Genomic DNA, 12337 nt, shown 5'->3' with positions numbered 1-12337 from the left:
TCCCCTGGCCAACTGCAGGAAGATGGCCCCACCCACTTTGATTGGCAAAAGATAAGGCTGCAATTGCCTTGCAAGCTGCCATGTCCCGTCTTCGGCTATGAAGAAGAAATTTGACATCGGGTGAAGACTCGACCTGAGACAGGCATCAAGTGGATTGTTTCCTTCCTTATTTTTAGGCGTTTCTGTTTCAATGTTCTATTTCACTGCAGATACCATGCATCTCATCCCCTCCTGACCCCAACCGCAACATGGGGCAGGAATTGGGAGCGGGCTAATCGTATTGAGTTTTATGTCGCCGTGCAAGAAGGATTTGCTGCCGATGCCAGCAGACTCAATTGATGTAGGGTTAATTTGAGCCTCGCATTTCCCAAGCCTTCTGCATTTAAAGGGGGTAATATTTGACCGTCATAGCCCTGGTGCTGCTACTGCAGGCGAATCATACCATCATGCCGGAAATATCTACATAATCCATCAAATGCATGCACCTGCACCACCAATTGCGATGCGACAAAAGGTGATGATTTAGATCAATCGAGATGGGGGGCATTGATTGGTCGCCGGCGCGACGGTAAGCTTGCTGGCAGCAAGCTGGAACGTGCGAAGTCTCAAGATCCGCGTTTCCAAACTTGGCTACATGATCTCGACCAGGCTTCCCTGTCAGCTGGGTGTAACCCCACAGCCGACAGTTGTCATACCGCCAGACAGGATGGGCTCGATGGAGCACAATTGCTTGATCGAACACCAGACTGCATGCGGCTCTGCGGCGATGTACAGTACTTGCAGCTACAATCCAGACAAGTCAACCCGCCGAGCCACCATTTCTCAACATCCTGGATCCCTGTCCGCGACCCCCAGACTACGACATCACCCCATCCCCCAACCCAGTCTTTCCCGATAGGGAAGCTGAGCATGCGACACATTGTGGGCGCTGTGGGCGAAACTGCACCGTCTGAGACGAACTTAGCGTCCCGTCAATTAGGCTTAACTTGCCTTTGCCAAAAATAAACATCTTGGCTTGTTTCCTCTTCCACCAAAATAGCAAATATGGCCAATTCTTGACCCAATCCAATTCGCTTCGGACGGCAACTCGGCACGACCCTTGATCGCGTTCGTGCCAATGTGCCCGCCAAGCAGGATCTTATTCGCTCGTCTTGTGTGGTGGTGGCGATGGGGGCACTTTGTATACTGGGGTTGGATGAATAGGTAAGTTCTTAGACAAAAGTCCCCCTATCAAGGAGACGAACCCCATTCGCGAGGCTACAGCAGCTTGTTGCCAACCGCATATATAACAGGCTGGGACGCTGCTACTATGTATCAGTATTCAGTATAAGATAACGACCGACAAGCCCCTTTCGCATTCCACCAAGAAACTGTCGCGACTCCAGCTACGAAACCACATTCACTGATATTCCATCTTGAGCTGGCACCATGGCACCCACCCACTCTCGCGTTCCGGCAATCACCCTCACCCTACTTGCCCTTTCGAATGGCAGTTTAGGTCAAAAGAAAGTGACCAACGAGTTCACCGACCCTGCGACCGGCATCGTCTTGCAACGCTTTTTCGGAGCCAAGTCCGGCTACGGCTTTGGCATCGCACTCCCGACGACCCCGACCAACTCCTTCATCGGGCAACTGTCGTTCCCGCTCAAAAATGGCGCCGGATGGGGAGGCTGGTCCTTGACCGGCGACATGGAGGGACCTCTCCTGATGGCCGCCTGGTCCGACGGCACCAGCGTCGTCTCATCCTTCCGCCAGGCCGCCAACGAGAAGGACAACCCGCCCGAGGTCTCCGGCAACTTCTCCGTGAAGCCCATCGCCAAGGGTACCTCGGTCAACAACACCTTCCTAACCTATACCTTCTTGTGCGAGGGCTGCCTCGGCGCCCAGCTCGGCCTCGACCCGAACGCCGGCACGGGCAAGGGCGTGGAGATGGGCTGGGCCCTGTCGGACAAGCCCGTACAGAACCCCGGAAGCTCGGCAGGCGTGCTGGCGTTCCACAACATCGGCGAGGGGGGCTTCAAGGCGGACCTGGCTCTCGCCAAACGTCCCGAGTTCGACACCTGGGCTGCTCTGGCTGGTCCTCCGGTTGCTGGAGCTGCTGGCGCCAAGCCATTTGACAACACGAAAGGAGGGTCCGGTGGCGACAGTGGAGACGAAGACAGCGGCGATGATGACAGTGGCGATGAATCCGATGACGATGACTGATCTCGAGTTGGCTTCAATACTCCCTCCCCCTCGTCGAGCGTTTTCCTTTACTCAAACTGAAATAACCATTTTTCACCTGTACATAACATACTGCTATATACCTAGATACCGTACAAACAATTATGCTGGACATAAGCCATGCAGTTGACTCCATCTGCAGCTCGTGAAGAAGAAACATGTGGTCTAGTGTGCGTGGGCTTGATACCGCCACCCAACAGCAGGACCAATGGAAGTTACTGGTTTCATTGGCTAACCATTTCCTCGGCTTCCAGTCCTGATGAATATTATCCTGATGGGATGGACCTCACCCAAGTATCCGCAAATCCATAATTCCCAGAAACTTTAGTCTCAGCCCCTATCTCCAAGCAGAACGGGAAGAGCCTCTTTCAAACTCTGTCTTATCATAATGAGAAGAGAGAACGAACGCAATCTTCTCGCGGAGAACTTGCCCTAAGACACGGGATTAGTCACTATTTTATCAATCCGGAGTGGTGTATTGGTAACATAGCGGCTTTGCACATGAGTTGACACAACTCATGCCCCGTCAAGGGGGGCGCAGCTCCAGGTTCGAATCCTGGCTCCGGTATAAATGCATTCTTTTTCTATTTCCTCCCCTTTTTGGCTTTTGATTCCTCTGGCTCTATCTTATCGTAATCAGAAGAGAGAAAGAGCTTCTCAGCAGGGAGATCTACAGTTAAGACACGAGATTGTTGAACCTTCTATTAATCCGGAGTGGTGTACTGGTAACATTGCGGCTTCACACTTAAGTATTAAAGCTTAAGCCCCGTTAAGGGGGGCGCAGCTCCAGGTTCGATTCCTGGCTCCGGGTGAATGTACTCTTTTTTTTCTTTCACTTCCCCTTTTTGACCAACAATTTCTCCCCTGTTTTATTTTGGCCTTTCGTGACCGAAGTACTCCGATCCTTTCTCCAGTCGTGGTGAATCAGCGGCCTGCGTTTGGAAGGCTGTCCTCTCTTCCTCTCTCGTAGTTCTCTCCCCATAAATCAGGACCACACATACATCCACCACCCAAAGCTACAGAACAACCACCCCGTCACATCCATCCACCATGTCGACGAAACCCTCCGAGACCAACCCACGCCGCCTTCGCTTTGGAGTTCTTCGAGGACTTGAAGCGGCAGTCATAATCGCGTGACTCGTAGAGAGTGTCACCAACTAAGAGACATTACTCCCAATGAGCTCAGGCATAACAGACATGGTTAATTCAGCATACGAAGTAGGAGAAGTAACTTTGCACTCAATTCTGACGATCAAGCCTACATGTAGCTTAGAGACATTAGTAGTCCCAATCTTTTTCTCCTGATAAGTAAAGGATGTCCGAATGAGCCACTTTTGCTGACTCAGTCTTGCCGCCATGCAATTTGCTATTTTCCGTGCTGCGCGGGTACTAGAATGGTTGATCACGGCGCCAGACGCAGAACAGTTTACCGTCTATCGTTATTTGTAAAACCAATGGATGCCCCGAGCGGATGGTAATGCCCACCAGGCATCTGTTTGTTCCCCTATTCAACAGCTAGTCTAATCCGCATCACCTTCGAATATGATCGCAAGGCAGATAGATAGTCTATGGGAATGTTCAGTCCAGTTGGATTTCGTAGAGCTTGGTAGCCCATCATGTGCGCAAAGTTTATTCCATCCCTATCTCCTTTAAAAGCTAAAACCTTTAACCCCATCTTGGTTCTAGAGCAGACTAATCTCTCTCTGACTGGGATTTGCCTTAATAATCCCTGATAATAGTAACTTAGCATATCGGAGTGGTGTAATGGTAACATTGCGATGCACACTTGAGTATAAAAACTCAAGCCCTTCGGGGGGCGCAGCTCCAGGTTCGAGTCCTGGCTCCGACAGTTTTCTTTTGTCCCCTCCGATGGGCTTTTTTTATTACCCAGTGCCTAACTCCTAGCAGCTATAGGGTATTACTCTTTCTATCTACTTGTCGATACGTTGAGTGGCAGAGACAATTGTACGTTTCTCTCAAGCCAAGGCGACATATAGGTATGTCTCGTCTTTCGTATTCTATCGTGGAAATCCCTCGGACCGAATATTTACTCCTGCGACCCATCACCTCGAATACAGTGTTCTTTGAGGAAGATGGGCAAGAAGAAGCTCAGGTCTCCGTAGTGAAATAGCGCTGTCAAACTTTTTCAAATATCATATATATTGTTCTTCCTAGTAATTCCATCGAGTGTCTTCGCAAGGCCCTCCTGTAGGATACCTTATGTTCATTCATACTCGGATTATTTGCCACGAAGTGAGGAGGCTGGGAGAGAGAATGTATCGGCATCGATGGGTCGTAGGGGGCAATATTGGGAGAAAGTCGGAGAGTGCTGTCTTCAATGGGAGAGCAGGGAGTTTGCATCGAAAAGGGGGACAAGGAGTCCGGCGGGGAGGACCCCGACAAGGGGCATCTGGCAACGGGTGTTGTTGATTGGTATCTTCGGCCGTACTCTTCGGTATAGGCAGAAGTAAAGAGGCACGAAATGTCGTGGAGGTCAATTTTAGCACAAATCTTGTGCGTATAGAATGAACCGTTGGCTTGAGTCGCCTAGACACACATTGTAGTTGCCTTGTACCAATATATGTAATGTAGAGGTACACGACCGCGAAAGCTAGCTGACACCGCCAATCCCGCATAAGAGCTGCTTTGTTGCCGACTCGCCTTCCCCCTGTCCAGCTAGTCGCATAGTGGCTAGCCCTCTTCGTTGACAGCAGCATCACGCGTTCGGCGCGGAGGCCCGTGTCCCTGCCATCCGCGACAACGTCTTCCGGTGTATCTCGATGCCTACTCTCTAGCCTCAGCAGTGGTAGGGCTGGATGCCAGAGAGCTTACAAGTGTTGAAAGTCTCCGCCGTCGAAATGCCATTAATGGTTGCCTAGCTAGCAATGGTTCACTGAGGATGGTCGATCGTGTCCCAGTAGAACCTACCACAGGCCTTAATCTTATAATGTATAATATGACAGAGAACTATGGCGACTGCAAAGTGCTGGTCACCAAGAACGTCGGCGGCGGGGCCGAGGCCGACTCCGTTGCGATCGACAAGGACAAGGACAAGGGATGAAAGATGAAACGGAGGAGAATGGACACTGCGGCTTCATCGCTTGTTCAGTTTGCTGTCGGGGCTTGAGGTGAACAGGGCCAAGGGGCTCGTGATCGTGAGGTTGGTGGCGCAGGATCGGAATATAGCGGTGATTCAGCCGCCTCCGCCGACGACGGCAGAGCCAGAGGACTAGTAGTGGGATCCTGCCTCGAAGTGGCGGAGCGACGTATTCATGGACATGATCAGTATGGTACCTGTTGGCGATCTATGATAAATTCCTACCAGATTTTCGACTTGAGGACAGGTAATACGATATGATAAGTAGATTATGAGATTCTGCTTTTGGAGAAGAAAAGGAGCAAGAAAAGAAAAAGGGAACCCCCCACCCCGGGAGTCGAACCCGGACATGCTGTACCTGTAAACCCAGGCCACAAGAGATATACTCCGGCGTGCAGACTCGGCATGTGCTTCCATTAATACACCAGGCAGGTCTCGTACTGATTATTGAGAAGAAATGGCGAAATCTGTGCCCATCTTCCCCTGTCTGCTCTTGGTAGACTGCAACATAGGGTTCCGGTAGACTCGGGTGGTGGGTTTCGGCCAAAGTAACCATCGATGGAGAAAGTATATGAGCATAGCTTTGGGAGCTGGAACGACCTCCACACAAAGTCGCCCATCGAGTCTCCCGCCGGGCAGAAGCGAAGCTTGGATGATCAGCGGCCAGGACTCGGGGGCCGCGAGATGTCAAATGTGCGAGGTACTATTACCCCGGTGCTCGTTGCTCAAGCCGTCGAGGAGGGCCAAGACGAATTGGGGGCAAAAGAAAGGGGTGTGTGCTAGGATGATGGTGCGACGTCTGCGCAGGTAAACTCAGTGGCGTTGCACATAATTATACCCACCCACCTCTGCATCGCCTTTGCAACAAACTGTGAGCACCATGCGGCTAGATACCTGGGCATCACGAGGAGAGGCATTCGAATCTTGTCGGCGCCACAGGGGATACGCGACCGGTGATAAGTTGACACAGTCGAGCTTTATGGGTCGCCTCAACTATCTGCAGAGTATAACGTCAAGGGGCATTGTACAAGTCATGGGGTCCTCTTAAAACTCTTGCCCCTGAGAACTCAAATCTAAGCTCTTATGCTACCAGCCTCCCGATCCCGCCACTCTTCAAGTATCCATAACCTCCAACCCCCAGGAGGTCCCCGCGCGCAGGCAGGTGAGGGCTCAGAGCATCGCTAGCGACGTTTACGTGCCCATATAGGCGAGGTAGAGCGCGAGTAGCTGCACGCCGGCGCTGAAGCGATTCGTCTCTCTATATGAACTTTAACCTATCTTTTCTCCAACAATAAAAAGCCCCGTCTGGTGCAATGGTAGCACATGCAGAATCTGACCCTTATCGACGCATTAATGCTGAGCTAAGGTGCCTGAGTTTACAGGTGCAGCAAGATCCGGGTTCAAGTCCCGGGGTGGGGGTTCTCCTTTTTTTCTTTTTCTTTTCCCCTCTATCCTTTTACCGTTAAGCATATATATAATTACATTTGTTTACCTAGAAGGGTAGGCAGTCTATTTCGCAATCACAGTAGAACAACAGAAGCGGCCCTGAGAGACTTTGCCGACTTCGTCGAAAAGCAGCAGGCGCTGCGGTACCCTACTTCGAAACCCGCGACAGAAGTACCTGAATCACCTCGAACACCAAACAATAAGGAAGAACAGCAGGAGGAGCTCGACATCCTCGACTCCCTGACCCCCAACGACGGCGTTCCCCAGGTTCCATTGCGCGAGCTCCTGTTGGCCAGTGTTGTCAGTCAACCAACCAAATACATCAATATTGGTGTCAACCAACCAAGAGCATATTTTCATCAACCAACCATCGGCAGGGTGGTTGGTTGGTTAATTGATTGACAACACTGCTGCTGGCTACCGCGGACGACGAGGGCGATGATCCCTACAATTACCCGGTAGCGGGGCGGTTCTCCCACAACCGCGTGACTACGATGCAGTCTTGAAGTACCCTGGAGAATAGACACACAATCTAGTTGTTCTCTCATTACCCAAAGAGATGATGACGCTTCAGGTACATCACATTGCCGACCCCTTCAGGTTAGACCTTGATTAGCATGTCCCAACCCGAAAAGGGTCGTGCCCGCAGGGGTGAGAAGAAGAAGAACCGAAAGCGACCGAGGCCGAACTGAGATAGCGCAGGATCCCTCGGCACCCCGAACAGAACGAGTATGACCACAGGGATGATGATAACCAGGAAGGTCTGCAGGGATCTCATGCCCAGATTCTCCGGCACCCCCCTGGTTCAGCACCTCGCCGATGGTAGTGCGGGCCACGAGCGAGAGAGAGTTGTAGAAGAACATGTGTGTCCAGCTTGTGGCATAGCTTCGGGTCGGACGCCGCCGCTGCCGGTTGGGCAGCGCCGCTAGTGAGGTCCGGCAGGATGGGATCCTCCGCTGTGCGTTTCCCTGCGTCGTCGGCCAATCTCGACTGCGGAATTTTTCTGGATGACTGTTGACAAATGTCCTAGTATATGGGACGAAGATGGATCATAAGAGGTTTATTGAATGGAACAGCTTGAACATGAGCGGGGATTTGCAACTACCCCGACTGGACTTCCAATGGTGGGTGATCGTGGCCTGCACAATGGCAAGCTCCAACAGGGGCCGACTTATCGGATCGCATGCCAGAATATCTCCGGTTCGCGTACAGAGATTTGGTCCGGTGGAGGAGGTTGCAAAAGTAGCAAGCGTACCCCTTGAGATTGTAGTGTAGGATGTAGGCATGCGGCGCGGCATGTCAGCCAACTGGACGGCAGTTTTCCCGGACAAGCATTCCATCCCTGCGTCCCGGCAGCATCAAATCGGAACCTTGGCAAATCTGCCTCGGAGCGACCATCGAGCAGCTGAAGAGGACCACTTGCCCCTTAATAGCAAACTGCATACTAGCAAATTCTATAAGCAGACAAGCCACGGTATTGGATGTCATGATACTATTCACTTAGACTTGATGAAGAAATTGAAGACGCAAGGGGTGAATCGATGTGCACCGGGCCGAATGACTAATGCCTCGATGCACAAGCATGTTTGCTACTTTGCATAAGGCTAGTGATTAGCGCCTGTACCAAGCAGATGCTCTTCAGATTTTGTCATCCCTCGCATCGGTCGCATCCCTATCGGAGCCAGTGATCGACTAACTAACAGATGGAGGCTTGCAATGTGATCCCGAACCGGGAATTGATCTTCTGGCGGGGTAAAATGAGCCAATAGGATATTGAATACGTTTCCCTAGTCGTGAATCCCCGTGCCAATCAATACCAGCATTACTGCTTCACCGATAGTAGAAAGCGCGAGCTGTGAAAAAGTGGCGTTCGTTCATTTGAGAACTGACCAGCCGCTTGCCCCAGACTCTAAGGCGACAGCTGGGCAAAGTAGAGAGACTCAGCTCGTACAGCATCCAATTCACACACTTGAAACCCTCTTCCATCGAGCTTCGAACCCCGAACAACTTGTCAAAGCATTTCCTCGCCAGAGACAAAGAGGACAGAGAAAAGGCGAACTCATGGCTATTTAGTACTTGCTTTGACTCCCATACCCCCCATTCTTTGTCCATCGCATTAACAACGACGACGACATCCAGTCATGGACGAAGAGTACAGCTTCCCCACGGCCCGAAGCTTCTTGGGCGACACCATCGTGATCGTCGCGGCCGTGATGCTGGCCCTGGACACTCTGTTCGTCTCGATGCGGCTATGGGGTCGACGCCGATACAACAAAACGCCGCGCCAGTCGACCGTGTCTTATGGGGAACCTCGCTACTGGGTGGTGGTGTCCGACGTGGCCATCCTGTTCTCCTATGTACGTGGAGATCTAGTCTACCTACTCGACCGTTCGCTGCACACGTACTGTTGTCGATATCTCTCAGCCTTCTGACACATGTTCTTGATAGATGTGCGCCGTCGCCTTGGTTGCCATTGAGATCTATGGTATGTTCTTTCAACATGCAACTGTTGTTCCTTTCTTTGTATTTTCTGCTGCTGGGAGTCGCGAACTAACAAAACCCGCCAGCGGTGCGATGCGGCGAAGGGCTGCATGTCTGGCAGCTCAACTTGCCCCAGCGAATGCACAAGGCGAAGGTGCTCTACGTCAATTCAATACTGTTAGTGATACACCTCTTCTCGCGTTTGCAGTATTTAACAGAGAGGGACGCGTCCGCACCACAGGTACAAGTTCATCGTCCCGATACCCAAGATCGCGACCGTGTTTTTGTTCCTGGCCATTGCGCCGCCGCACCTGCGGGCCTTCATTGCCTGCTGCAAGATGATGGCGGCGTACATGGTCCTGTACTGCCTAGTCACCACCTTTGCCGCCATATTTCAGTGCGGCCCCAACGTCTCGATCAACTGGATGAACCCGGGAGAGCCGGGCACCTGCATCGATTTGGTAACCTTCTGGTACGCGCAGTTCGCCATCGACATCAGCGCGTGCGTTATGATGATCGGCCTCCCGTGGTGGCTGTTTGCGTCGTAAGTCGGGACATCCTCCTTTTCCACTTCACACCTACAACACTTGTATGGAGCTGATGCGTGTGATACGGGTGGTGACACAGCATCCAATACAAGCGCAAGCACATCATCGCTACGATACTTTCCACTCTGGCTGTCGGGTATGTATGCCTATTGTCCTGCCACACCTAGTGGGGCTTTTGTTGTTTACTGCACTAACGTCTGTGTCATAGGGAAACGATACTCGCGTCCACATCTCTGTGGCTCTTAGTCCGAATCTTAACCGAGGCCGTCAAGCCCAGCCCGGACATAGCACGTGAGTACTCGGCCCGAGAACCGACTTTCGCTGCCGTAAACGGAACTGGCTGACAACCTCTTCTCTGCTCACTTTTGATAGACCTCGAAGCACTCGGCCTCATCGTGTCCCAGCTGCATGTCAACTTCGGCTGTATCGCGGCCTGCGTACCGACCGTCCTGAAACTCTTTGAAGAAGGGTTGGTGGCCCTGGGAGGACGCATCCGGTGCGTCGAGCGGACCCTCGGCACGAGCCAGCAGAAATCCAGCAGCAGCGGCCGCGGCTCTACGGCGATCCACCTCAGCGCGCTCAAGTCGGCCGATCGCGGTGGCGCTGCCGGCGGCAACAGCGGTGGTGGCGGTGACCGCAGCAAGACACCCGTTGTGGGACCGTATCTCAACGCCGGATGCGATGACGACGATGGGTCGCTGGGGAGCCAGCAGCGCATCATATCGAATACGGGGTGTAATATACAGGTGCAGACGGAGGTTTCTATCTCGGTGGAGACCGATAGGGGCGGGGCTTGCTCGGAGGCTGATGGGGGCGGGCATGGGCACGGGCACGGGCACGGAAGATTTACTTCTGCTGCGTTCTGTGGGTAGTCCACCAAAAAAGAAACAAGTGCGCCGTGCTATAACTTCGTAGGTTGAATCTCTCGTTGTGATTTAGTCACTCAATGTATCTGTATTCACAAGACTATGCGCTGGCTGCTGATGCGCGGGATTCTCTGGCATCTCAAATCTCTAAAAGGTATGGTCGAGACCACGAATGCAGTATTGTCATCGGCTTGTGTCATAATAGCCAAGTCCCTTAGCGAGGCTAGTGTCTGAAGTCTATGTCAAACGGTCCCTTGTGTCTTTTGGGCGTTCAGATTACATCGAACTAGTTGCTAAACAACTTTGATATAGTTCAGATGAGGCTTCAATCAACCAAATGACCTGATTGTACACGATTAATACAGACCTATACTTGGTGCAGAGTTTCCGTGTCGCGCTACTGCTGAGTTGCTCAATGTTACCGAGTCGGCTCAACTTTGCCCCGTCTCATGCGCCCTTGGATCAAGTAAAAGTACCCCGAGGGAGAGAACCAGTCGGACCGCGATGGTATTTGTTGTGTCTCACGATTTCGGGTCCGGGAATGACAATCTGCCCGACAAATTAGGCGTGTATATAACTACTTATCCAGATGGAGGGAAATGCCCTCGTTTGAATGCAACATCATCATCACACCTGTTCGACCCAAGTCGAAACCATACACTCACCATGGCCGTCAAGACAACCCAAACCGCGCTCGTAACGGGCTGCAGCGAAGGTGCCCTCGGCTTCGCCATCGCCCAAGCGTTCCAAGCCCGCGGCGCGCACGTCTTCGCCACGGCGCGCTCCCCCGCGAAAGCGGCCGCGCTCGCGGGCCTGCCCAACGTCACGGTCCTGGCCCTCGACGTCACCTCGGACACGTCCATCCGGGAGGCTCTTCGTGTCGTCACCGAGCATACTGGCGGTCGTGGTGAGCTGGACTATCTGGTCAACAACGCGGGCAGCCAGTACGTGATGTCGACTCTGGACTTGGATATCGAGGTCGCCAAGTGGATGTACGAAGTCAACGTCTGGGGCGTGGTCGCGGTCATCAAGGCGTTTGCGCCGCTCGTGGTCAAGGCTAAGGGCACGATTGCCAACCTTGCGTCCATCTCTGGTCTAGTCAGATCGCCGTACATGGGTAAGTAAGCAAAGGGATTCACGATGTATACACGAAGCAAACCATACCGGTTCCCAGTCCGCTAGCCATACCTTCCAGTGATGTTTGAATCTGACTCGTAGACAGGTGTCTACGCCGGCTCCAAGTCCGCCTGCGAAGCCATCAGCGAGGCGCTCCGGCTCGAGCCGCGGCCCTTCGGGGTCCAAGTCCTGACCGTCATCGTCGGCGCCGTCAAGAGCAACATCTTTGCCAACGGGCCCGGCTACGAACTGCCCGCGGGCTCGCATAGCGGGCAACGACGTCGGAGGGCGGCTCGGGAAGCCCGAGGCCTTCGCCAAAAGCCTCGTTGGCGACATGATGGGCGGCGCGACCGGTACCGTCGGGCACGGCAACATGTCGGGCTTGGTTCGGTTCGCTACTGCGGTGTTTCCGCGGTTACTTCTCGTGAGTCGGCCTCGAATACCTCTTGATGCAATCTCATGGAAAACATATGAACCCCCGGTTCTCGCACGTTAGGACCGTCTAATCACGAATGGCACTGGTCTTGAACATATCGGAAAGTAGCCGGAGAAGGGATTCG

General features: G+C 52.8%; 4 protein-coding genes across 4 annotated transcripts; all 4 read left to right on the top strand.

Moving 5' to 3' along the window:
- Nucleotides 1-1428: 1428 nt before the first annotated feature.
- Nucleotides 1429-2205, top strand: PG985_000124 (uncharacterized protein; the record flags this gene model as incomplete). Its single annotated transcript, XM_066819893.1, has 1 exon — nt 1429-2205. One exon carries the CDS (start codon nt 1429-1431, stop codon nt 2203-2205), a length of 777 nt encoding a protein of 258 aa, XP_066690772.1.
- A 3673-nt stretch (nt 2206-5878) lies between these two features.
- PG985_000123 (P-loop containing nucleoside triphosphate hydrolase protein) lies at nt 5879-7592 on the top strand (the record flags this gene model as incomplete). The annotated part of the gene is made up of 3 exons (XM_066819892.1): nt 5879-6092; nt 6858-7066; nt 7464-7592. 3 exons carry the CDS (start codon nt 5879-5881, stop codon nt 7590-7592), a joined length of 552 nt encoding a protein of 183 aa, XP_066690771.1.
- A 1315-nt stretch (nt 7593-8907) lies between these two features.
- Nucleotides 8908-10667, top strand: PG985_000122 (uncharacterized protein; the record flags this gene model as incomplete). Its single annotated transcript, XM_066819891.1, has 6 exons — nt 8908-9123; nt 9215-9251; nt 9334-9424; nt 9489-9791; nt 10004-10086; nt 10168-10667. 6 exons carry the CDS (start codon nt 8908-8910, stop codon nt 10665-10667), a joined length of 1230 nt encoding a protein of 409 aa, XP_066690770.1.
- Nucleotides 10668-11327: 660 nt separating this feature from the next.
- Nucleotides 11328-12227, top strand: PG985_000121 (oxidoreductase; the record flags this gene model as incomplete). The annotated part of the gene is made up of 2 exons (XM_066819890.1): nt 11328-11778; nt 11884-12227. 2 exons carry the CDS (start codon nt 11328-11330, stop codon nt 12225-12227), a joined length of 795 nt encoding a protein of 264 aa, XP_066690769.1.
- Between the last annotated feature and the right edge of the window lie 110 nt (nt 12228-12337).

The sequence above is a fragment of the Apiospora marii genome (assembly GCF_038362585.1).
Source record: "Apiospora marii strain CBS 49790 chromosome Unknown utg000001l_segment0_segment0, whole genome shotgun sequence".
Lineage (NCBI taxonomy): Eukaryota > Fungi > Ascomycota > Sordariomycetes > Amphisphaeriales > Apiosporaceae > Apiospora > Apiospora marii.
Note: the sequence above shows the minus strand (reverse complement) of the source record. Positions and strands in the feature narration are given on the sequence as shown.